Below are 27,832 nucleotides of genomic sequence, written 5' to 3'. Positions count from 1 at the left end.
AGTTCTACTTTAACTTCTCTTTATTTATTTTATTTAACTAAGATAGCATACATAAGAAAAACACTAAATAAATTACAACATTTAGATTGACCAATGTCATTGAGCAAAGTCATACATGTCATTCAAAGTAGCAAGAGATGATGGTATTCCTCCGATCAAATTCATTTTGCAGAAAATTAAATAAAACAAAATATGAAGTATAACCTTGTGGCTACACCTCATAATATCTATTCTAAATGTTAAAAGTGAACACATGTAGCTTACACCAACTTTAAGGACATATATAACTCACATTTGTTTTAAGGCATTGTGCTCACTTCTCTCACTAACACCTCCGCACTTGGACCTTTTCCACCACAAATATGGTATGCTACCATGAATCTTAGCTATATCATTGAGCATTGCCTTAACAGTACAAAGATACTCAGTTAGACTATAACACCCCGTCTTTTATTTTATTTTTCCTAATAATAATAAAGATAATAATAATAATAATAATAATAATAATAATAATAATGTAATAGATAAAATAGATATAGGATATCCAGTAGTTACGGATAACAGCCTGTAAATAACTAGATAAGAGTTATCCTTATTTTTGAGAAGTTTTTAAAAACTAGAAAATAGAGTTTCTCACGTAGAGTTTTTAGGGAAAAACAAAACGAGAGTTTTAGAAAAAAAGGAGAATTTTACTGAGAGAAAAAAAAAGAAAAAAAGAGGGGGGTTTGAACAAGAAATATCGTCCCGGTTTACGGACATGACATTGGGCTTTCGGGTTTTTAGCTCTTGGGAAGTCTGCTCGGTTTTAAAACGATGAGTAGTAGTCATATTTTTTTTCTATTTCACCTCACCTTGAGTTTTACAGTTTTATGGTACGAAGAAAAACTTAGTTTTCCACTTAGTATTTTTGTTCTGTATATTCTTCCGTTGTTGTTTTCTGTCGGATTGATAAACATGTTAATCATATTGATTTGCGAGACTATGAAATGGTATTGGAAAAGTTTTGTGTGCTGTTAATGGCGGTGTATGCCCAACAGCAGAAATCGTCTAGGATTTCGTTTGAACTCTTTTATTGTGGTATTGAATTTGTATGGTAGTTGTTTTGGGTTGTATGCGAATTGATTGTCGCGAGGGATTGAGTGTAGATTAGGTAGGGAGTTTTGTGAGTCTTTGTGGAAAGCTCCAAGCAGCCATTAATGGCGGCACGCCCATCCTCCAGTAAACTATTCGAACTGTTTTGTTGTTGTGTGGTGTATGCTGTTGAATTATCAAACTGTGATTGGGATGGGTGCTGTTAATAGGTGCTATTAAAGCTTAGGAAAAGCTTGGAAATGGCATTAATGGCGCGGATTTCATCTCGATCTAGTTTTGGGGCGAGATGTTAAATTCAAGAGTTGAGGTTTTGGCGTTTATTTAAGTGGTTTGGTTTTTCAAAAGAAGTCAAACCGATATGAGGGAGAAGGGAGATGGTGGTGGCGGAAATTGGGTCTTTGGTGGTGGAGGAGAAGAGTGAAGAAGATGAACAGTAAAGTCTGATTTGGGATTGGGCCCGAAAATCGTGGGTTGGGCTTAGGCTTTAACTTTTTGATTTTTTATTTTTGACTTAAGTTAGACTATGGGCCCTAGTGCTTTGGGCTTTTGGGTTTTTGGAGTTTAGGCTAGGTTGACCAATATTGACTGTTGACCAAAGTGGACTCTGACTTTGACTGTTGACCAGAGTGGACTTTGACTTTGACCAGTTGACCCAAAAATTTGACTTTTTCCTAAAATTATGATTCGGTCTATTAGGATAAGTCTAGGACTATTAGCATGTTTGACTTAGGCTAAGACCTTTATAAATATACTTGTGTACGTGTATTTACTGCTTTGTGATTTTTCAGTCTTTTACGATACACAACGTTAGGACACTTATACATCCATGAAATTAATAACGCGTAAACCAAAAATACTTGAATCATGATATTCCTTCGTTCTCTGAAATAATATATACAATAAATTTCAACAATGCGTAAACAAAATTTACCGCACCCTTTTAGAACTCTCCACGCCTCAAGTTTTAGAATTTAGTTTATGACTGATGAAGTCATATGTTAGGTGGGCATTTATTGAATGTGCCATAAATGGCCCGTTAGCGTTATATAAGGGTATTCATTGAATGTGTCATGAATGACCAGATGGTTTGGACTGCCCTAAAGAGGAACTAAGGTATTCGCCTTGCGGGTTAGTTGAATTCCTTGAGTGTACGGGAATGTAGGATTGGGTATTCTTTGAATGTGGCAGGAATGACCCAGGGCATTCATTGAATGTGCCATGAATGGCCCGTTAGTGATATGATAGGTATTCTTTGAATGTGGCGGGAATGACCTAAGGTATTCATTGAATGTGTCATGAATGACCTGAGTTTTTGTGCCCAAAGAGGCTGTGAAATATGTGTATGAAAGCCCAGAGATGGCTATGATATTGTGGTATTTGGTGGGAGAGAGGCACACAGGAATGTGTGATTTGGCAAATGTGTGGAGTGCAAATCGTAGAGTAGGTACTAAAGGGTGGGTGTATAAGAAAAGTAATTGATTAATTGATAAGAGAAATGGATTTGTTTATACGAGTGTGCTTGGGTTTACCTTTGAATACATATAGAATATCTACATATGTTATATATACAAGTTCTAACTTTCTTTTGCAGGAGGGTAGGACTTAATAATATTTTGTGCGAGGGGAGCGGTCCCTACCCTTATCTGGGCGGATATCGGTAAGTGTAATTCAATTATTTAGATATTAAAAGGAGTTATTAGAATGATTTAATAAAATGGAAGTTAATAAAATGAAAGTTTTGCTTGGGAAGAAACTATGCCGGTTGAGATGACGGAACTACCTGTCTTCCAAGCTGAGAATGATTAGGTTATAATAGATTTAAAGTGTTAGTTGGATAAGTAAAGTTTGAAATGTTTATATGTAGTTAGTCTACTCATACCAGCAAATTTTATTTTGCTGACCCATGTTTGCTTTGTTTTGGCAACGTGGGTGTGTTAGTTCTTGGGAACATAGGTGGAAGGCAGTGGAACCGCGGCGTGTGATTGAGATTCGTGCCTGGAGCAGTCCGTTAGTTTTCGTTTAGGTCTGATTCTTTATTGGAAGAATGTAATAACGTAGTTTACCTTTTGCATGGCATGAGAACATGGTAGTGAGGAAATTTTATTTATGAGAGTTTGGTTGATATTTTATTTGGACGGATGATATCTTAATAAAGCAATGGCAGATAATTATTGGGATTATTTTAATTTAAGTTGTTTCTGTTATGACATGGCTATTAGGGTTTGTATGTGTAGTATCCTCCGTCATAGTCTGGGTTTTTAAACAAGTGAACCTAGTGATGTTTGAGATATTTATATTTCAAATATTCACTTATTGTTTAGAAATTCGGGCTGTGACATAGACCCAACTCCATAGACTCTAAGTAATCAAAATAGCTCCAAGTACTTCTAAAACTTGGCAAAAGTCATTATTTCATACCATTGCAGACGGAGCAATCTCTTTCTCGAGATTCAAAAACCCAAAACCAAGAGTTTTGTTGGACACTTCCTGCATCAAACTAAACCAAATAAATTACAAAACTTCTCATACATTCAAGAAAGAAAAATTCCTTAAAGTATAGTAAGTTATTTATTGAAATATAAAAGTTACCCATTGCTTGATTTTCTCATCTAAACCAATTTTTATCACCTGTGTGCATTCCAGAAGGCATATACGTTAACATGCTTTTCATACATCTTGCTGATACACAAAGAATATTGATTTGTCAAATTGTAAGGAGATACTAAGATAAAGACATATTAAACACCTTTAACCAATTCAAGATACATCTCCCCAATAATCTATTAATTAAATAATATACAATTCATTTGCGACAGTCATAGATATCTTCACAAAACTAATTCATGTTGGTATTTAATAAGCTATAATGAACTGATAAAAATTGCTAAGAAGAGGAGAAAGCATTGAATTTGTTGGCCCTTTAAGCTTAACCCCTCCTTGTTGATTTCATCTTCCAAAGAAGATGTAAAGGATTGGTTGGTTTCCGAAATTGAAAACAACTTTCATAGTTTAATCATAATAGTCAACACATGACCTTTTGTCTAACATAAAACTCAGTAGACATACAATAGAAGGATATGATGTAAGTGATCATCCAAATAGCTTGATACATTGAGCAAACTTAAGATCATCAGGAACCAAATTAACGTGCTTCATAGCACATAAACACCTAGTTTTCTTGTAGGTTAGAGAACCAATTAGTTCCAACAGTGAATTGAAGATGATAAATAGACAAATAACCCATTGAAACAATCAAATATCATTGACAAAAGAACCCAAAAATAAATCCAAGAGAATTCAATGATACTTTACATTCTTTTTTGTTCAAACCATTGATAAACTTAATGCCCGCGTAAACTAAAAAGAGGAGAAAATCTACCAACAAAAATGAAAAAGATGAGACATATATACCTGATTTGCAGAGATGAGGAGAAGATGTACCAGAAAAGGAACTGAGAGGAAGAAGGCCAATGTAAATCAGCTATAAAACAGAAAAAACTATAAAACAGTTTGCTCCAACTTTGAGTCCACCACTTTGCAAGTCTCTGTAGTTCTGCAACTGATTGTTGTTCGATTTAACCAACTATAAAACTCATGGTGTAAATCCTAAGTTATCTGTTCCTATTGCTGAGAGCTTCTGTTTTGTTTTCCTTTTGATTTTTTGGGCATGAGTTTTTATAGGGTTAGAAAGTTAGAATGCCGAACAATTGAAAAGAGGGAAAAAGGGCGTGGATTTCCTTTTTTTTGGGCGAACCATTGTTTTTGGCCAAAAAAGATGAGGTGTCCACTTTTGAGGAAAAAAAAAGGCGATGACGTGGCTTCTTGGGAGCATTTTCCACTACTCAATATTAATGGTTTTTTATTACACAGGTGCCAATTCTACTTCAACACCCCTTTATGAGTAACAACTATACAACTCATCTTAAAACAGTAGTATTCATGCATGTATTATATGGCTTCAGTTTGTTCAGTATACAAATTTCTTCCATTTGTACCTAAAAGTGTTAGTCCTACCTGGTATCAATATTAGTAGTTTTATTTACTATAACATATCCATGCTATTGGTATTCAATGAAGTATTTATTTGTTCTAGATAGCATAATTCATGTTCTTCACCAACACGTATATGCACATAGCTTAATTGATTTTGATAGCCCCCTTTTTTTTTCATTATAATTATTATTGTTTCTATGTCTTAGAAAAGATTAATCTTTCAATATATGTCATGTGTACCAGATAGGTTTATTCTACTCTATTTTGGTTGAGTATCACATGTCATAGGATTGACTACTTAAATTCATTTATGCAATTTCTTGAGAAAGCACCAATAAAATTACCTTCATTGCGCGTTCATTTATGCGACGAACAATTGTTTATTTGCTTGCTCTTACTTGATGAGTTGATGTTGCGTCGGACGTCCTTGGCAGGTTATTTAAAACCTATATCAACAAAACCACAGTTCATGAGAGTTAGTAAAACATCTCATCTTTGATTTGTGATAAGATAGCTATCATCTCAACTGTTAGTAGCTTTAGAAAGCCCACAAACAATGCACAATAACATGATTTCCAATATCCACCCATTTGTTTGCATAAAATTCCAGCTATAAGAATCTTTGAGTTAAAGGCTAGCTTTCTTAGTTTATCCATCGGTGAATTGAAAGGAGCGAAGTTGTTAGGGTCTCAAAAAATGGTGAGGATGTCGCTAGCCAGAAAACCCATCATATAATCTATCTACTGAAAGTCTAAACCTTATCTTCTCCTTCGATTGAGTTAAGTTCAACTCCAGCACACCATCCATGAGTGAGATCTGCATTTAAAAAGAATAGTAATGAGTCATGTGTTCTTACAACTACAACTCACTTAACACCAAGTGGGCTAATCTATCATTCATACCAATTAGCTGTATGAGAATATGAATTCATACTAAACTCATGACAATGCATTGTACCAAAATTGTATACTAAACGCATGTTTTTACTGTAAACCAATGTGAAATTGTGCACTATAATACAACTGATAACCACTCGTAAAATCAATTTTATATTACTACGTGTACAGAGAGAAAGAAATAACAAAGTGTATGAAAATCAACCCATAGATTTTGTGATTGATAGCATCAACCTCATTGGACCTGTTACTTAAGTGTTAATATTAAATCGATATTAAACTGAAGTTCATGATAAATGTGTATGAAAAAGAGATTATTAAAAAAGGAAAAAAATGTGGATTCAAGTGTCTCTCTTGTCTAGGCAAAGCGTCTAGAGGATGTCTAAAATGTTAGGAATCTTAGTGCCAAAGAGACTCAATGTGTCATTATCAACATAAAGGTACATATTATATAAAACTATTGATTCTTGTAATAGTTAATATACTCTAAGCATGATCAATTTGAATATTAGCTTTTTGGTTAACTGCCTGGAATTATTAGAACAGTCTTCACAGAACCAATAAAACCCCAAATATAAAATAATGTCAAACGAATAAAGAGGGGGGAGGGATAATCATAATAAATGAGAAAAAAATTGGATCTATGAGAGAATGGGTAATAGACCATCTGATGGATTACCGATCCCAATTGAATGATACCTGTTAATTCTCCCTTCATCCCTTTCAAAAAATAAACTCTCACCAATAGGAAGAGAAAACCAAAAACACTCCCCATATCTTATCTTAGAGATGTTACTTCAATTTATTTACCAAAGATCCTTTCAAATTGGAACATCACATACACACCTGATTAACCTGTCCTCATATGATGCTAACTTGTCATCATTAGCAGAATGCTTGCTTATTAAAACAAACAAACAAAAAAAGTTAAAACATAACTTAATACAGCTATCCGAGACTTGTGCATTAATTATACAATACTCTATCGCAGTGATGTTATCTATATTAATTCCTTCAAAAAGTATTGTATGCTCTGAATAATGGTACTCAAATTAATCAATCATCACAGAAATTAAGCAACAACAATGGTACCCAAATCTATGTCAATAGAAACAAAATCATACCTTTCTTCTTTTTCTGGTATTTTTCAGATCATTCTATTCTTATTCTTCAGAGAGATTTGAGAGAGAGAGATTTGAAATATGTTGATCAACAAATAAGTAACTTAGTTTTGTGAAATGTCAAGAAATAACACTGAACAAAGAAGTTTTTGGGGGAAAAGTTGGGGCTTTTGCTTTGTTTTTCTATTTTTGTTTTTTCTTTGGTGGTTAATAGGGTGAGAACGAACAATTGAAATTGGGAAAAGAGAGCGTAGATTTTCTTTTTTCCTGCCAAATTATTGGAAAAGCTGAGGTGTCCACCTCTGAGAAAAAGGGGGGCTGACGTGGCTTCCTGGGAGCATTCTCAACTACTCAGTATTATTTTTTGTGAAATGTCAAGAAATAACACTGAACAAAGATGAGATGAAGTTTTTGGGGGAAAAGTTGGGACTTTTGTTTTGTTTTTCTATTTTTGTTTTTTCTTTGGTGGTTAATAGGGTGAGAACGAACAATTGAAATTGGGAAAAGAGGGCGTAGATTTTCTTTTTTTTCTGCCGAATTATTGGAAAGCTGAGGTGTCTATCTCTAACAAAAAAGGGGGGGCTGATGTGCTTCATGGGAGCATTCTCAACTACTCAGTATTAATGGTCTTTGATAGCAAAAAGAGAGTACAACTCAGTCCAGACTCTATCAAAACAGGCACTAGTAGATATGGGGACTTTGCCATTACATCCCAAAATGCGATTTGCCTTTGCTGATTCAGCCATAATGTGAGCATGTTGAATACTTGAATCTACTGTCTATGGCAAAATACATATTTGACATAACGAAAAGACTGCTAAAGAGATTGTTTCTTGCAAAAGACACGATAGATTGCATGGAAGATCAGAGTTGACTCCATTGACTGCATTTTTTGACAATCCAAACAGACCACCAAATTTTTAATCCCCAAGTGCAACGCTTGCTCAAGCCCTTACTTTAGTCGGTTTCCTCTGCTGAGATTGCTGAGAAGTGCTTGCTTCCTGCATGTGTGAGAGGTTGTTGCCATTTGTTAATAGTGAATCATGTACCTGCTATATGACTTATGGGGTCATAGCCATCATCCGTGCACAGCAAATACAACTCATTCAAATGAGTTTTTGGGATCAAATGTTTAGTAGGAAGGTTTGGTTAGATTGGTATGATAGAGTTTTGGGCTTGGTTAAGAATAACAGAAATGTCTAAGGGAACATGTTTAGGATAAAAAAAACTAGGCTATTCCTATCTAATCAGATGAAGTAAGCTACATTAGCAAAAGTTGTTAGAGAAGCAATAAGATCATTTTTATTCATACAATCACAAATAATCCTCTTTATAATATCTTTAGATGTCACATGCACATTCTAAGCATTAAAACAGATAACTAAAGGGAAGGTGAACCAAATTTTAGTAATACGAGTACAAGTAAACAAAACATGCTCAATAGTCTCAATACAAACATTACATCGAGGACATATATTAGTAATACAGCTATGTATATCAAAAAAGAATTTTTCTAATAGGTAATATTCTTCTCATAATCTTCCAAAGAAAATTTTTAATTCTAAGTGAGTTTATCTTCCAAATACTAGTCCATGTTTGCTGGAGAAAACCATGATTATTATTACTTTTAATGTCAGATTCACGCTCAATGAACCAAGAGTAAACAGATTTAACAGTAAAGAAATCATTCTTCTTATTCGGCCAGAACATCTTTTGGGTATAGTTTAGATTTTGAAAGTTGATTTTCAGAAACTCAACAATGACAACAGGCAGGAAAAGCATCTAAAGCAGATCCAACTTCCACGACATGGTATCATGATCTATAAGATTATACATAAAGACAATGTTATAATTCAAAGGTCTTGGTCCAGCGGGTTTTTTATAAAAACAAAGATGGAATCCAAATGTCAATATTATGGGCATTATATATGGACCAGCAGGGAATAAACCTGCACGGCTGTACTTGCTTTCCATGTAGTTTTGTTATATATCGAAAAGATCAGTACATATCGGCAAATAGCTTCCAAAAAGGCAAAAACAAGATATTTGGAAAGAAATCGGATTGTTAACCAATATCTGCCATCATTATATCGCAATATTTCCAGCCATATTTAGAAAATTTAGAATTAGTGGGAATTTTGTCGTTAAAGGAAACAAATTAATTTCGCCCTTTAAATGTTTTCCGTTTTTACAGTGAACAATTAATTTCCCCTTCCTAAAATATCTCCTTGGACCGCAAGAAACGCATTTTCATCCTAATCCATTTATTCCTTGAACCCCACGTAAACTTTCCCCATATATATATATATATATAAACTCACTGACATCTCTCTCAACCTCCTCCTTCACACAAAACGCGTTTTCAGTCTTGATCTATTTTCTTCTTCTTTCTTTCTATCCAGCCACCACAACCATGTCCTCAAATCAATCATCCGACGTGGATGATCCCATGGACGCGGTTCCAACAAAGGGTTTGACTGAAACCTGCTCACCAACTTTTCTCACAACAGGTAATCCATGTCTTGATTTCTTTTTCCATATACTTCCTGATACACCATCACAAGATTTAATCCAACGTCTAGAATTAGCATGGACTCATAATCCTTTAACAGCATTAAAACTCGTTTCCCACTTACGTGGCGTTAGAGGTACTGGTAAGTCAGATAAACAAGGGTTTTATGCAGCTGCATTGTGGTTACATGAACACCACCCTAAGACACTAGCTCTTAATGTTAGATGGTTTGCGGAATTCGGGTATTTGAAAGATTTGCTTGAGATTTTGTATAGGATACTTGAAGGGTTAGATGTTCGAAAGGTGGCGAAAGAGGAGAGGAAAGATCGTGTGGTGTATTGGAAGAGAGGGAAAAGGATTGAGAGAACAGAGGAAGTGACTATTTGGAAGAAAGGTGAAAGAGTTAAGGTGAATAAGAAAATTTGTAAGAATACAAGTTTGAGTGGTACTGTAAAGAAAGGTTCAGAATCATTGTTGAAAGATTGGGTTAATGAGAATATGAAGAATCTTACTATTGAAGAGAAGAAGCAGAAAGATGATAAGGATCGGGAGAAGTTGACTCCGAAAGTGCTTAGAAAGAAAAAGACTACTGCTATGGCGGAAAAAGCTCTTGCAAGGTATACTAATGATCCCAATTATCAGTTCTTGCATGATCAGATTTCTGCTCTGTTTGCTGAGTTGTTGAGTTCGGATATTAAGTGTTTGAAATCTGAAAAGTATGGTAAGGTTAGTTTGGCTGCGAAATGGTGTCCGTCTCTTGATTCTTCCTATGATCGGTCGACTCTTATATGTGAGAGCATTGCGAAAAAAGTTTTTCCAAGAGACTCTGATCCAGAGTATGAAAGGATTGTAGAAAGTCACTATGCTTTTAAAGTCCGTAATCGTCTGAGAAAACAAGTTCTCGTCCCTCTTCGTCAAGCTCTAGAACTTCCTGAGATTTACATGGCTGCAAACAAGTGGAACTCTCTTCCTTACAAAAGGGTGGCCTCTGTTGCTATGAAAATTTACAAGGGACTCTTCATGGAACACGACGAATCGCGATTCACTGAGTACCTTGAAGATGTGAAGAAGGGAAACGCGAAAATTGCTGCTGGTGCATTGCTTCCACACGAGATTTTGGGCAAAGTGGTCCATACATATGGTGAAGAAGAAGAAGAAGACGAAAAACTTGACGAGGTTGCTGAGCTACAATGGAAGAGAATGGTTGAAGATCTTTCCCTTAAGGGCAAATTCAAAAATTGTCTTGCTGTCTGCGATGTGTCTGGTAGCATGAACGGGACACCAATGGATGTGTGTATTGCCCTTGGGATTTTGCTTTCAGAACTGAGCGAACACCCATGGAAAGGGAAGTTAATCACATTCAGCGAAAACCCCACTCTTCAAACAATTAAAGGAGAAACACTTGAAGAAAAGAAGGGATTTGTCCGGGATATGGATTGGGGGGCGAACACAGACTTCCAAAAAGCCTTCGATTTAATCCTTGAAGTTGCTGTAAAAGGAAAGTTGAACGCATCCAAGATGGTTAAAAAGGTGTTTGTATTTAGTGATATGGAATTCGATGTGGCTTCTGCCAACACCTGGGAAACTGATTATGAAGCCATCATAAGGAAATTCAGTGAGCAGGGGTATGGTTCAGTTGTACCAGAAATTGTGTTCTGGAATCTCAGAGATTCAAGATCCACACCAGTAGCAGCAACACAAAAAGGAGTTGCACTTGTTAGTGGATATTCGAAAAACTTGTTAACGTTGTTCCTGGGGGATGATGGCCAATTGAATCCAGAGGTTATAATGGAATCGGCCATCTCTGGAGAGGAATATAAGAAGTTAGCTGTGTTCGATTGATTCAAAGATCAAAGTAATGTTTCTTCTTATGTTTCTCCTTTTTCGTTTTTTGGCTTTTTATAGCTCTTTTTATTTGAATTGTCAAATAGTTTTGTTCTTAGATGCTTGATGGACTAACAATGTGCATGAACGGGCGCAGCAGGGTTTGTTCAAACACAATATAGTATATAACAAGAACCTGACTTTATGATTATTAATGCAGATCAAAGATATTATTGCTATACATCACTTTTCCATTATTATCTTGTATAATAATTCTAATAACGCTAGTACTTTACTTTTATGAGTTGCATATACCTTTTGAACTTGGCAAGGAAACTAGCGCCCCCCCTCGATTTTTTTTCAAAATTATCTCAGAAATATTTTCAGAAAGATTGAATGTGAGGAACTGTTGACATTTATTTCTAATGATCCATAGTAGTGATGGTGTGGCACTTGGATACAGTGAAAGTAGTAGAACGCTGCTGCTGGTATTGCCAGGAATCACGGGTACTAGTTTTGTAGCAATGTTAAGGCATTATATGTTTTCTGCTGGTTGTTACTCAGGATGCATTGAAATCAAGGCATTGCTTTGATAGGGTTCTCTAGATCCATACTAAGGAGAGATCTCTGATCTCCACATCCAAGGATTGAGTAAGTTCTTTATAAAGGATGCAGGCAATATTGAACTGCTACTTGTGATGGATGATCTCCACTCATGTGTTTGCGATTTTTTTAGGGGGGGTGAGTGCAGAATGCAGGGGACCCAAAGGAACCAGGACATTTTGATTTGTGGGTTGCAACAGAACAAATTGCTGGCCTCAGTCTCTCGGAATTTATACAGCTAACTCTTCTTTGAACATGACCATTCTATTGGATTATACATTGCAAAGATAAGGAAAGGCGGAAATTGCGAAGTTATCTTGAAAAGTGAAAAAAAATCTGGAATTATGGCGGTGTGAAGTTGTGTATTTGCATAATGGTTTCAAAGAATTTGTTGGGCTTGTTTATGAACTGGGAAGGGATTAGGAACCCTGAGGCTATGATGAAGGTGGCAATCTCTGGTGAAAACACCCAGAAACGAACTCGTTGTATATGATTGAGCCAAAACTGTAATTTCTGATTTGCAAGAATATAGAGCTTTGCTGGATCATAATTGTTGCTGGCTTAAAATGTTTCTTAGGATGCTTGAAAATCTAATGGGTACATACAGATGCAGTGATGCACCTTTTAAACACAGTACCATACAAAGATCTGTTTTAAGGCCAACTGCAAGACAGCAAGAGTATACTGCAATTAACTAAAGGGAAGATCAAGCTTATTAGATTTTCGAAGTAGTGTCAGGCAGGAGAGACATTGTATTGGTTAGAGAAAATGACTAAAAAATACATTGAACTTTGGTTTCAAAACAGACAACATATATATTTTTTTTAATTCAAATAAACATTGTACTTTCAAAAAAAAAATTCAATTTAGAAAAACCGTCCAATTAATTGGATGTCAAGCTTATGTGAACCATTAAAATCTTCGCCAAATCTAATTTGCCCATGTGGTAGCTCTCACAACCATGAGGTGGCATCCATCTAACATTTCGACACACCAACTCATGAAATGTTAACTGATATTAAGTATACAAAATTTCAACAACTGATATTGAAATTCCAACATCACGTGAGTTGTCTCCCCCATTCCCTTTTTCTTTCTTCCTCGTTCTCTTCTCCACCGTTAATAAACCACCCCCGATCTTCATATTCAAATCTCTGTCTTCAAAATCACCTCAAACAATTAAAATAAACAAATTAAAGTTTGGGTATATATCAAAAACTAAAATTGTACGTTGACTGCAGAGTTGATAAACTTTTGGTATATAGTCAAAAACTGAATAGTATTATGCAAGCCAACTTTGATGTCGTACTTGGTAATCATCAACAAAGAGGACGCTGGGAATAATTTCGGTACTGAAAATACACAACTCATATGTGAAAACAAGATGAGATTTCAGAGTTCTGACAACGAGTTCATAAATTCGAAACAGTGTGAAACTTAACAAGAAAAGATTTACACAACTCGTGAGTTCATATTCTCATCCCATTATGAGTGGAAAATCTATTTATGCCAAAAAGACTAATCAGATTACGATGCTTAGAAAACCTTGGCCTAAACTTCTATATTTTGGTTGAGAACATCACCACTCTCGCCACTTCTTCCTCACTTGATCGATAAGTTGTTTGTTTATCTTCTTCTCCAATGATTGATGGGGGTATTTCGAGTATCTAAATTTCAGCCGGAAGCTAGTTTTAGGCTTTCAACTTAGATTTTGGGATTTTGAAAATAAATTAGAATTTGGATATTTTGAAATTTCGGTCCCAGTCCACCTCACTGTTGTGGGAGCTGCCACATAGGCAAATTAGAGTTGGGGAAAATTTTAATAGTCCACCTAAGTTGGACATCTAATTAATTGGACGGTTTATTTGAATAAAAAAAAAAATACATTGTCTATTTTGAAACCAAGTGCAAAGTTCAATGTATTTTTTGGTTATTTTCCCTATTGGTTACTGCGGGAGAGGGAATTAGGAAAGACCAGAGTAAATTGGGACACTGCAGGTTTTGTTGTTACATAAAGAGATAAACTGCACCTTGCGTCGTCCAACTTGGTATTTAGTTTAATCAATCCACAACACGACCCATTGTCGGAGCGGTATTTAGTAATCGTTATTTTAATTTTAGCAACAATTTCTCGGTCTCAATATATCTTTACTCCATTGGTGAGTATGGAATAGGAAAGTGAACATGCACTTTGATAAGTTTCGATCATCATATAACCCCGCACATTACACATTCTAATGGTGTATTCTGGTTAGTTAGGGATACCCCATTATCAGTTGCAATTACCACCTCCCCTCCCCTTTCAAAAATATTAGGAATACCTCTCCATTTGTAAGATCCAACGGTAACGCTTCTTTACGGAAAAAAAATTCATCTAGTAACTGTTGGATCTTGCAACTAGAAGATATCACTAATATTTTTGAAAATGGAAAAGAGGAAACTAACTCTTAATAATCCTCTGAATATGTTGGGCGTATGCAACCCTATTACCCAAGAAACATTAATTCTATCCAGGAACGAAAAGTATTTCAAGAATCGCTACATCCCCGATTTAGTAAATTTTGGGTTTGATCCCTTGTCTCAAAAATATAAAGTACTTGTTTGGGTTAGGTGCCCACTTTGTCTTCATACTTTGGGATCAAGTTCATGGAGGCTACTAACGAGGACAAGCATATTGGCCGACTTTCTGTTTGCATTAAAGGAGGGGTTAATTACCAACCCGGGAATCCCTTGACTTTGAGTCATCACACCAGGTTAAATAAGACACGTGTCACGATCTCCGACGAAAATATCAACAGGCAGAATTGATCCAAAGAAAAAGACACCCACTACCCCTTTAATTACTCATTTGCCACCGTACTATTTACCATGGTTTGAACTGTAAAACATGTGTCGCCATCTTGTGAAAGTAATCCAACGGTCATGATAAGTTAATAAAGAAATTACTTTTCAGTCATAATAGATAGACACGTGGAGTCATCCAGTGCATTCTATCCAACAGATCGAAGCTAAAGTAAAACTAGCCATTGAAGGTCTAAGAATACAGAATACTATAAAAAAACAAACTTCATCTTCTCCCTAAACCCATCAAATTGAAGATGGGTGGCGGTCACGAGTCAAACTCCAACTGCATTCTGATTTACAAGGTACTTACTATTGTCTTACTGTTGTTTTCGAAAGGTAAGACATTAGACCTTTTTGGTTTATCGTGAATTTGAACTTTGGGGGGCTATTACTAATTAATGTTATAACAGTGGGGTGGTATGTCTAAAATATGTTTATAATATTTCAGGATTGTTCATGCTTATTGTGTGGCCAAAAGACACATAAAACAGCTCAATGCCCTTGGATGCACGTAATTTGTAAGAATTGCAACAACGAATGCGACTTGCTTGAAGACAATATCAAAAAAAGGTTTATCAAATGTCAGAAATGTGAATTGGTGCAATGGCTAGATGATTTAATGGGAAATTCAAGTGACAACCCCAACGATCTATTGGAGTTATCCCTCACATGAGGAGAAACTGAAGTTCAGTCTGCGTGAAGAAGGCTGAGCGCGCTCAGTTTGTTCTTGCTCAAAGCGCGACCCACACTCTTGCCTTGATGAAACTCCAAGCGATTGAGCGCGCCATGCGCTCGACTTGGCCTTGCCCAAGGCGCGCCCCGCACCCATGCCTTGGTCGATCTCCAGTTCCTTAAGGGTGCCACGCGCTCGACTTGGCCTTGCCCAAGGCGCGCCCCGCACCCATACCTATTTTCGGCAACATTCTATTTTTTGTGAACCACGAGTTTGCAATAAAGGTTGGGGTTTTTGGCAAAACCTAACACTCAGAAGAGACACGAAAATACACAAGAACAAAGAGAGAAACCCAATCTTGAAAGCAATCAAGATTGAGAGATAACCTTTACAGAGAAACAACCCTGTAAAGAGAGAGGATCGGAGTGATCTCGTAAGGTGAGAGACTGAAAGGAGTGATTGTAATCTTCCTTCCCACTTTATAAAAAGACTGGCTCTTGTGGAAGTAGGCACCATTGGCCGAACTACGGTATATCTTTGTGTTGTGGTTTGCTTTTACTGCTTTACATTATTATCTGTTGTTAATAGTTGTTCAGCGAGTTGGGCATGTTAGTTTGGTTGTAGGGAATATTTAGATTGTTGTCTGGAGTTGCTATTGTTTAAATACAAGTTATTTGTGTAGTGGGGAATCAATTGGTATTGGTATAAACCCCAACAAGTGGTATCGGAGCCAGGTTAGATTAGCCTAGGGTGTTATCCAAATTTTGGTTGAAAGGTGTTTAACAAAACTTCTGAGAGAAGATTTGAGTTTAAATAACTTGTAAAGATGGACAATTCTGTGAACACTCGCATGACGAGTCTGAATAGGACGAACTACACCATTTGGAAAACCAATATGGAAGACTTGCTTTATTGCAAGGACTTGGCACAACCCATTGAGAATGGAGGAGAAAGACTGGAAATGGTTGCTGCGGCTGAGTGGAGCAAGCTTGACAGAAAAGCAATTGGGTACATTCGACAGTGGATTGACAACAGTGTCTTTCACCATGTATCCCAAGAGACTATATCTTTTGGCATGTGGAAGAGACTCGAAGACCTCTATGAGAGGAAGTCGGGTGGGAACAAAGTGTTGGTCGTTAAGAAATTTGCCAACACGAAGTACCAAGAAGGTTCTTCAATGTCTGAGCATCTTAACGAAGTACAGAATACCATCAATCAGATGCATTTGATAAAGATTAATTAATTTGGGAGACGAAGTTGAGGCTTTATTTCTATTAGGCTCTCTACTCGAAAGTTGGGAGACGTTAGCAGTCTCTCTACACGGAGTAGCCAAGGATGGAATCGTTACCATGGAGATGGCTACCGCATCTTTGTTGAATGAGGAGACTAGAAAGAGTTCAAAAGGCAGCTCCTCTCACTCAGAGATCCTTGTCATAGAGAAACGGGGGAGAGGTAGAAACAGAAAACCATCTCGTTCTAAAGGTGATGACAGAAGTAAATCTAGGAGTAAAGCTAGAACTCCTAAGGCAGAGAGGCAATATTACTATTGTGCCACCAAGGGTCACTTCAGGTATGAGTGTAAAACACTGAAGAGGGATAAGAAGAATAACTGTGTACATGAAGACATGATGTAGAGGAATGGAAACACATGCAGAGATACTACCGCACTAGTCGACGATCTAGTGGAATTGTGTTAGATTGTGGTGTGTTATGTCTTAGTACCTCAGGCCAGGATACAGAGTGAGTGACAGATACAGGATCATCCTATCACATCACACCACACAGGGGATTCTTTACTACCTACAGCTATGGTGAATGTGGTGAATATGGTGAAGTGAAGATGGGTAACAGTGGAGTCTCGAAGATTATAGGCATTGGTGATGTTCATGTAGAAACCAATGTCGGCTGCACCTTGACACTCAAGGATGTAAGACATGTCCCTGACATTCAGTTAAGCCTAATTTCGGCTGGAAAATTAGATGACAATGGCTTTGTAAACTCGTTTTGTAACGGGGTATAGAAAATGAGCAGAGGTTCTATTGTAGCAGCCAGAGGGAAGAAAACTTGCTCTCTTTACAAAACATAGGCTAGTTTGTGTAAAACAGAAGTGAATGTGGCAGAAGAAGAAGCATCCTCCGAACTGTGGCACAAGAGACTGTGTCATATGGGCGTAAAAGGAATGGAAGTTCTTGCTAAGCAAAAGGCCTTGCCAGACATCAGAGGTACACATTTAAATACATGTACTCACTGTTTGGTAGGAAAGCAACACAGGGTGTCTTTCCAAAGATTCACGTCTCATAGAAAGGACAATGTCCTTGAACTAGTGCACATAGACTTATGTGGTTCTATAAAAGTGAAGTCCCACGAGGGAGCTTTATACTTCGTGACCTTCATTGATGATGCGTCAAGAAAGGTATGGGCATATAGTCTGAAGCCCAAGGATGAAGTACTTGGCGTGTTTGAGAAATTCCATAGCATGGTGGAAAGAGAGACAGGGAAGTTGTTGAAGTGTATTCGCTCAGATAATGGGGGTGAGTACATTGGGCCATTTGAAGAGTATTGCCAGAGTCATGAGATTCGTCATAAGCAGACCGTTCCCAAGACACCGCAACAGAATAGAATAGCAGAGAGAATGAACCGTACCATTGTAGAGAGGATGAGATGCATGCTGTCTCACTATAAGCTACCTAGAACCTACTGGGTAGAAACAAAGCATATAGCCGTACATGTGATCAACATATCACCGTCAAAGCCTCTAAATAGTGATTATCCAGAGAGAGTATGGTCAAACAGAGATGTTGATTATGGATACTTGAGGGTATTTGGGTGCAAGACATTTGTGCACATTCCGAAGGATGAGAGATCCAAGCTTGATGACAAAGCCAAGCAGTGCATTTTTCTGGGTTATGGAGATGAAAAGTTTGGTTACAAACTCTATGATCCGATTAATAAGAAGGTAATCCGAAGTCGAGATGTTGTGTTCTTGGAAGACCAAACTATAGCAGACTTTGAGGAGGGTGAGAAGCTATAGGCTTTCACCAATGATCTTGTTAATTCATAACCAGAAGTTCCTACCGTGGAACGTGCAGAAGGCATTTAGATAGTAGATAACCATGAGTTTGAAGCTCATGATGAGAATCCTATTGCTCATGATGGGATAGAACCTATTGGTATAGAAGATGCAGATGAATTGCATGAACTAACACCAGAGCAAACAGAAGTGCATCCTCCTAAGGCACCAACAGATGGGGCAAGGAGGTTAGACAGAGAGAGACTAGCTTCAACCAGGTATCCACCACATACGTATGTTTACTATATGATGGCGGAGAGCCTATGTACTATCAAGAGGCTCTTGAAGGTATAGACAAAGAGAAGTGGTTGAAAGTCATGCATGACGAGATGGATTCTTTGTATAAGAATCACACTTATGAGTTAGTTGAGAAACCGACAGGAAGAAAAGTTCTCAAGAATAAGTGGATTTACAAAGTCAAGCATGAGGAGAGAAATCCACACCTAAGGCACAAAGCTCGCCTTGTTGTGAAAGAATTCGGTAAAAAAAAAAAAAGGATTGACTTTGATGAGATTTTCTCTTCTGTAGTAAAGATGACTTCTATCCGGGTGGTATTTGTAGGAACTGTTATGGTTTCACCGAATGATTTACGAACAGCGAAAATCCATGCGCAGCGGAATAAAGGGTGTTCACGGTTTGGTTAGAAATCATACCTTTAGATCGGTTGTGATTTTTCTGAGAATCCAAAATCTACGAAATCAGCAACCTCTTGATCTTCTATTGTATTCCTATCCTTAGAATGGACGTTGTGTGGGCAACGATCTTCCAGCCTCTTCTTTCTTTGTTGGCCTCTCTCACTCACAAAGTTGGAACCAAATTTGGATCTCACTTTTCTTGAGCAAAACCTTGGTAAAAACGGCCAAAGAAAGAGGTTTCTATTTATAGGCTACAACATGGACCATGAGGAGAAATTAAGTGTTACGTTTTGGGCTCCATATTATATGTTTGTTGATCTCCCCATGTTTAAGATATCGAATGTCCATTGATTAAGTCAAGTTACTGACAACTACATTAATCAACTTTTTATGTCCTTGAGTAGTTGATAAGAGCCAAAAATTGCAGTTTTAACCCCTTAATAATAATACTTTTAGACCAATTATGTGAGTAATAAATAAGGGTTAATACTGATTACGTGTTTTTATGTATTTCAGGCTTTGGAGTCAATTATGTGTAGAAATGTGTCACTTTGGCGAGATAAAGGAGCAAGGGTTGGTTGCTAAGGAGTTCTATGATTAAAGGCCAAGATTTAAGGAGAAAAAAAGCCTTTAAAAAGCCCGGTCAAAGCTGAAAAGTCAAAGTCAACGCGGGCAGAAACAGCACACAAAAGTCAGTAGAACTTCCAAAGACTGTATCTTTGGGCTCAGACCTCGGAATTGGGCCTACCTTATGTCAAAACGACCGACTCGGAAAGAGCTTTCCAATGGTTCAAGTTTTGACCCAATCAGATGAGCAGAAGTGGACGAAAAGTCTGCTGAAGTCAAATCCAGCAGAAAAGGAGTCTGTGGACTGAAGAAATTGGGCTTTAGGCTCGATTTTCCGGCCCAAAACATGGCTCCTCAGCCCATGCACAAAAATGTGGATCTGGTCTCCTCCATTTGAATGGAGAAGACTTAACTCTTAATATATACTGAGGTTAGGAAAAAAAAAGTAGCCATTAGAGCATAATCTAAATCTAGTTTTCTTGTTTTTCCATTAATTAATTAGTTTTTATTATCTTATTTTAACTTAGTATTTGAATCAATTGTTATTTATTTATTAGATTAATAAAGTAGTATGTTCTACATAATATAATTTCATTTCATTAAATCTTTATAGTTCAATTCATAGATTTAGTTATTATCATTGTTAGTTTCAATTAAATCTAGCAAATTTAGATTTCCATTTGAGTTGAAATAAGCAAAGTTATAATCTTTACATCATGTCTTGTTTAATTTCATTGGGAAATGATAGCATAATGATTCTAGGCTAAACCTCCATTAGAGGGGGTTGAAGAAACCTTGATGAAGCTTGATTTGTGTTAGCGTAGAGTAGTCGTAATTTCCATTCCATTCTAGAAACGATTAGTTCACCATGAGAATGGGTTTGATTGTTTCACATGCTAGATGTTAGTTGGTAGAGATTACCATGAACAACTAGGGATTAGGAAGAACCAATTGTTATGCGAAAGCAGTTCAATTCGGATTACGACGATTCTTCGTTAGTAAATTAAGTCGAGTTAAGGTGGAATCAATCCCCCCTAATTCTTTATCTAGCATCAATTTAGAAATTCCGTAGTTTGAATTAGCGTATCTTGTTATTTGAATTCACATCGTAGTATAATTCCCTTCGTAAAACTCTCATTAAACTTTGGATAAACCGATAGTCGTAGAAAACATTGAATACTAACAAACTAGGAGTGGAACGAATCTTTTACTCCACTCTATTTCGATAGAATCGAGAGTAGAGAAATCTTTGATAAATTAGACACGAATTCAGTTTTAGTTTTACTTTCGTTGGAACTTTATCATTTTATTCGTGAGTAGAATTAGTATTTTTACGTTTATCAAATGGCGCCGCTACCATCTTAGTTCCCTTTAGTATTGTTTTCTCTAGAATTGTTAGTCTTCCAAAGTCCCATAACCCACCCACCCTTGTTTGATTCTAACTGTGGTTGTCCGGTTCAGCACTGAAAATTTCCTCTCAGAATTACACGGAGCACGACCCGCGCCCTAGGCAGGCTAAATTGGAGCGCCACCTGTGCCCAAACGCCTGGAACTCCAGTTTTTAGCGAAGCGACCGCGTTTTGCCAAGGCAAAACTTCGAAATTCACCCACGCCAAACCGGAACTTGAGTTTTTACCGAGCCCATCCACGCCATTCCAAGGCATAAACGAAGGCCCGCACGCCTAAATGCCTAGAACTCCAAATTTCTTGACTGAAGCAACCTCATGCCCTACCTAGGCCTATTCTGAGCGCGACCTGCACCCTCTACTGAAACTGCCCGATTTCCACAGATTTGTTTCAAACTTCCATTTCTTTAAGGTTTTCAGTGTTCTAACTTGTTGTATACACTGAGCACGCGTATACAAGACGCTATTCATAAGCGAAGCAATGAGGCATTCAGGTACTTCTTTCTTCTACACCTCACATCTCCTGTTAGAGGTTCATACTAGCATATCAGGATTGTTTGGAGTGTTGTCGTGTTTAGTTAAGATTGGTCTTAGCCTTGCATGAGATTAAGGTCAGACCGAAGAAAAACGCCTAACGTAATCAATCGACAACGTCAACAAACACGCCTTTCTAGTATACCACTCACTACACCTCTAGCTAGCATACCACACACCACACCTGAAACAATGGCTGAAGAAAGAGAGTCTTCTCTCTCTGACTTTTACAAAGCCTTGAACGATAGCCCAAAATCTTGCATCATTCTATCAGACCCAGTGGGGGATTTCCAAATCCCCCCAAATATATTTAATTTGTTACCCGTTTTTCATGGGTTAGACCATGAAAAACCTTATCAGCACATGCGTAGGATTGACCAAGTCCTTACTATATTCCACCATCCTACGGTTGGTGCTGAACAAATTAAACTGAGGGCATTTCCCTTCACTTTAGCCGATAAGGTGGCGTCTTGGTTAACTGCCCAAGTGCCTAATTCTGTGGACTCGTGGGCGAAACTTGTTCAATTATTTATGGAACATTTTTACCTACCACTGAAGACCGATGAAATGCTTTCCAAGATTCATTTCTTTCGACAGAATCCTCATGAATCATTTTCAGAGGCTTGGAATCGTTTAACCAATCTTCTTATAGAGTGTCCACACCATAACCTCGCGAAAGACACGTTAGTTCGTGCCTTTTTCAAAGGACTTTTACACCACCATAAAGAAGTCCTTGACATAATGAATGGGGGTAGTTTCCTAAGTAAGGGAGCCTTAAAGGCTTATAAATTTTTAGAAGATTAAACCTAAGCGTAATAATAACTAGGGGGGGGGGGGGGGTAGTGACGATATCTCCCGTTCCGCTAGTTCTTCTACAACAGTTAAGGCCGCCGGTATGTTCGAGATGAAACCCGACCCTGAACTTAAAAATCTAATCGAATCTCTCACTAAAAAGGTAGAGGCTATTTCTGTTCAACAAAAGCTTATTCCCGTCATGAATGTCAACACCAATCCATGTAATTTCTGTTTGAGTCCAGAGCATCCCGACTCTTATTGTCCTCTCGCTTACGAACAACAAACATTACAATAAGATAAAGTTTGCTCAATTAATAGTTATCCTATTCCTAACGCCCCTTGGAGACAACATCCCAACTTCAATTGGAGAAATAATCAACAAGTAACACTTCCAGGGTTTAATAATCAAAATGTTAGGCCAACAAACAATTATAACCAAGGCCTACCATGACAAGGTCAAGGACAAGGTCAGGGTAATTATAATTATAACAACCAAGCTCAAGGGTAATTATAATAATTATAACAATAATAATTATAATGCTAATAGAGGTATCGTTCCGGTAAATAATAACTATCAAAATCCACCAATTAATAATCAACGTGATATAGTTCCTGTCACACAACCTATAGCTAACACTCCTCCACAATCGAATCATTTCGATACATTTATGCAATCTCAACAACAGATTTTATAAGTCATCCAACTTTCTTTACAGCAGTTAGCTCAAGAGAAAGTACAACCCAAAGGTGTGTTTCCAGGTCAAGCAATAACTAATCCTAAAATAACAAACACAGCCTTTGAGGTGAACGGTAATACTAGTACAGAAAATGCAAACATAGGTGAGTTAAATGTTATCACCACTCTCCGTTCTGGGAGAGTGGTTGATAACTACGTAAATATGCCTATAGTTGCCCCACAAATAGTCCCTACATCGGAGATTGAACTAGATATCAAAATAGAAACTGAAAAACCTACCCCTCTAGAGGTACCAGTTAAACCACAACCTAAAAAACAGAAAGCAAAGGTTAGACATCCAATTGATCCATACGCTAAATATAGAAAGAAACCACTGTTTCCCCAGAAATTAGCTATGTTAAACAGGAATATAAACTTTGACGAGATTAGGGAAGTTTTTAAAAATCTAACGATAAACTTACCTTTTCTGGAAGCAATTTAAAAATTACCTCACCATGGTAAGTTTCTCAAAGAGTTGTGCACTAAAAGGCGTAAGACAAATATTCCTAAAGACGCCTTTTGAACTTAATAGTTTCCAACTTTAATGAAACACAATGGAATTGTTAAGTACAAGGACCCTGGTCGTCCTACTGTACAATACACCTTAGGAGATTCCCACACGACGACCGCTTTACTAGACTTGAGGGAGAGTGTTAACTTACTCCCGTATTATCCATACAAACAAATAGGTCTACTATAGATGCAACCTACTAAAATGACGTTGCAATTAGCGGATCGATCTATTAAGTACCCTAAGGGTGTGGTTGAAAGCATGCTTGTTAAGGTCTAAGATTTCTACTATCCTGCTGATTTTGTTATCCTCGATACAGAAGTCTCTAACGACTCTATTCCAATCATTTTAGGGCGTCCTTTCTTGACAATTACTAACGCGCTCATAAACTGCCGCGATGATTCGATGTCCTTGTCTTTTGGCCATCTTTATGTTGAGGTAAATGTTTTTAAAATGATGAAACAGTTACTAGATTCATCTGTAGATAGGGAGGTTATCATGATCGAGAGCTTAGCTCAAGATTATTTTAATAGCACGTTTCCAGAAAACCAGATGCATAAATTCCTGTCTTTTGGAAGTTCAGATTTCGCCAATGACTCCTACTTAGAGGAAGTCAACACCATCTTCGAGTCTACACCTATCGTAGACCATCTACTGAGTTTGAAGACCTGCTGCCTAAGCAAGTATTCATTACTCAAGATGAGGACCCTCCAGAAGCATTTATCGACATTTCTTCCACCCCGGTGCTTAAACCTCTTCCTCCTGAGTTAAAGTATATTCAACTTGATCCGGATGGTAGTCATCTGGTAATAATATATTTCCTGTTATCTAAGGAGGAAGAGACACGTTTGATCAGGGTGATTAGGGAACATCGCTCTGCGATTGGTTGGTCCCTAGCCGACATTAAGGGAATTGACCCTACTGTGTGCACTCATCGTATCCATTTAGAGGATAACGCAAAGACTTCTCGCAAACCTCAGCGTCGTTTGAACCCTACCATGAAAGAAGTGGTCAGGGAAGAAGTCTTACGGTTACTCGATGCGGGTATCATATACCCAATCTCTGATAGCGAATGGGTAAGTCCCATTCATGTTGTTCCGAAGAAATCAGGAATTACCATGGTACATAATGCCAAGGGTGAATATGTTGCCACACATGGTCCTATGAAATGGAGGATCTGTATTGATTACAGACGTTTAAATGCCATAACACGAAAGGATCATTTTCCTTTACCCTTTATAGATCAGATGCTTGAACGTCTAGCTAGTCATGCTTTTTATTGTTTTTTGGATGGCTACTTTGGCTATTTCCAAATTATTATTGATATTGATGACCAATAAAAGACTACCTTCACATGTTCTTTTGGAACATACACCTATAAACGAATGCCTTTTGGCCTTTGTAATGCTTCTGGTACCTTCCAGCGGTGTATGCTTTATATATTTAGTGACATGGTAGAGCGTTTCATGGAAGTATTCATGGATGATTTTTCTATCTATGGAGACTCTTTCACTAACTGCCTGCCTAACCTGTCTAAAGTTTTGACACGATGTGAAGAGAAGAGTCTGGTTTTAAATTGGGAAAAATGTCATTTCATGGTGAAAAAAAGCATAGTACTAGGTCACATTGTATCTAGTGATGGCATCGAAATAGATAAGGCCAAACTAGATAAGATAACGACTCTACCTATACCACGGACTATCCGTGATATTAGAGCCTTTCTAGGCCATGTAGGTTTTTATAGGCGCTTTATCAAAGATTTTTCAAAAATAGATAGGCCGTTAACTAATCTCCTTTTAAAGGATGCCATTTTTTATTTTAATTTTAACTGTAAATAGGCTTTTGAAACTTTAAAAGCCGCCTTAACTTCTGCACCCATTATACAGCCTCCCGATTGGTCTAAACCTTTCGAACTCATGTGTGATGCTAGTGATTATGCAGTTGGTGTTGTCTTGGGACAAAAACTAGATAATAAGTCCACTATTATTTATTATGCTAGTAAAACTCTAAACGATGCTCAAAAGAATTATATAACTACTAAAAAAGAATTCTTAGCTGTCGTTTATGCTTTAGATAAGTTTCGTCCTTATTTGGTTGGTTCTAAGACTCTAGTTTACACGGACCATGCAGCCCTTAGGTACCTTCTCGTAAAGAAGGATGCTAATCAGAGATTAATCCGATGGATTTTTCTCCTGCAAGAGTTCACATTAGAAATAAAGGACAAAAGAGGGGTCGAAAACATAGTTGCCGACCACTTATCTAGACTTACAAACGACGATGATAGTGATTCTGAGTCCATACCAGACTCTTTTCCTGATGAGCACCTGTATGCTATTTTTTCTGCACCATGGTATGCTGACATTGTGAATTATTTAGCGTCTGATGTTATTCCTTATGATTGGCCAAGAAATGAATGTAAGAAGTTCTTGGCCAGAGTTAAGCTATACTACTGGGATGAGCCCTACCTTTTCAAGTATTGTGCATATCAGATTATTCGTCGTTGTATTCCCTAATGGGAATATAACGAGGTTCTCTCATTCTGCCATGACAAAGAGTGTGGTGGCCATTTTAATGGTATGAAAATAGCTGCTAAAATTCTTCAATGTGGCTTTTATTGGCCTACTCTCTTTAAAGATGCCCAAGTGCATTGCAAGACGTGTGTTCGTTGCCAACAACTTGGGTGAATCACGAAACGTAATATGATGCCATTAAATCCAATCATAGTGGTAGAAATTTTTGACGTATGGGGTATTGATTTCAAGGGTCCCTTTCCAGTTTCCCACAGTTTCATTTATATTCTAGTTGTCGTGGACTACGTGTCTAAATTGATAGAGGTGGCTTACGGTAGTAATGACCATAAGACAGTTGTGTTTTTTGTTAAAAAATATATTTTCTGTCGATTTGGCATTCCCAAAGCCATCATTAGTGATGGTGGAACACATTTTTGCAACAGAGTTGTTGCATCTCTCGTGAAAAAGTATGGAGTTACACATAAGGTAGCAACTCCGTATCATCCACAAACTAGCAGACAAGTAGAAGTTTCTAATAGGGAAATCAAAAAGATCTTAGAAACAACTGTAAATCCTGATAGGAAAGACTGGTCAAAATATCTATTTGATGCCTTATGAGCATATAGGACTTCTTTCAAAACTCCTATAGGTATGTCTCTCTTTAGACTTGTATTTGGGAAATCTTGTCATTTGCCCGTTGAATTGGAGCACCGTGCTATGTGGGCTATAAAAAGCCTTAACTTCAATTTTGATGAGGCGGGCAAGCTGCAATTGAATGAGCTTGAAGAAATCCATAGCGATTCTTATGATCTCGTGAAGGATTATAAAGCTAACATGAAACGTGTTCATGATAAGCAAATCTTGTGCAAAGAGTTTGTGGTAGGTCAAAAGGTCTTGCTTTACAAGTCCCGTCTACATATTTTTCTAGGGAAATTAAAAACCCGTTGGTCTGGTCTTTTTCTGGTTACTGAAGTCACCCCTCACGGGGCAATCACCATAGTAAATCCCAAGGACAACAGTACATTTCAAGTCAATGGCCAACGGTTGAAACATTTTCACGAGCTATTGTCCCCTGATGTAGAGAAAGTCCTTTTACAGGACCCTGTCTATGAGAACTGACCTTTGTTGGTTGGTGTACTTCCTTTCATTTCCATATATTGGTAAGTGCACCATTCAGATAACCAGGCCCTCCCTAAGGAGTGTGTGGCTGTAAGTATCGGATCCTAAATCCACATCGAACATAATTCACGTTTTCCACTCCTGCATGTTTTCTGGATTTTTTAGTCATGTTCCTCTATGGTGTGATTTATGCATTTATTGCTTTATTGTTTTTCTTATATTAAACGTCATGCATAAAAATTTAAAATAAAAAAAAAATCATAAAAATAGTAATTTAGGAAGTCTCGGGAATCTGACTTTAAAATACTCACTTTTAAAACAAATTTTTTAAACTTTGTTGTCTAAAATTTGTTTGAGGGTGGGGTATTTGTTTTTCCGTACTAGATTGTTC

At 37.3% G+C, this 27,832-nt stretch overlaps 1 protein-coding gene across 5 annotated transcripts; it reads left to right on the top strand.

Annotated features, from left to right (window-relative positions):
- The first annotated feature begins 9,413 nt into the window (after positions 1–9,413).
- Positions 9,414–12,585, top strand: LOC147515369 (uncharacterized). Of its 5 annotated transcripts, none has more exons than XR_015210341.1 (3): positions 9,414–11,469; positions 12,003–12,089; positions 12,175–12,585. XR_015210341.1 is itself a non-coding variant. In XM_086587128.1 (2 exons), exon 1 carries the CDS (start codon positions 9,516–9,518, stop codon positions 11,454–11,456), a length of 1,941 nt encoding a protein of 646 aa, XP_086443254.1. In that variant the 5' UTR covers positions 9,414–9,515; the 3' UTR covers positions 11,457–11,469; positions 11,902–12,585. The 5 variants fall into 5 exon arrangements, 3 of the variants coding, with proteins under 3 accessions (XP_086443254.1, XP_086443261.1, XP_086443266.1); XR_015210328.1 differs by having other exon boundaries at positions 11,902–12,089; XM_086587128.1 differs by having other exon boundaries at positions 11,902–12,585.
- Positions 12,586–27,832: the final 15,247 nt, after the last annotated feature.

The sequence above is a fragment of the Coptis chinensis genome, chromosome 2, assembly GCF_015680905.1.
Source record: "Coptis chinensis isolate HL-2020 chromosome 2, ASM1568090v1, whole genome shotgun sequence".
NCBI classification, from domain to species: domain Eukaryota; kingdom Viridiplantae; phylum Streptophyta; class Magnoliopsida; order Ranunculales; family Ranunculaceae; genus Coptis; species Coptis chinensis.
The sequence above is the reverse complement of the archived record's forward strand: the minus strand, read 5'-3'. Positions and strand labels throughout refer to the sequence as shown.

Excerpts from the sequence above, each read along its gene's own strand:
- LOC147515369 (XM_086587128.1), top strand. The coding sequence starts at position 9,516 with ATGTCCTCAAATCAATCATCCGACGTGGATGATCCCATGGACGCGGTT.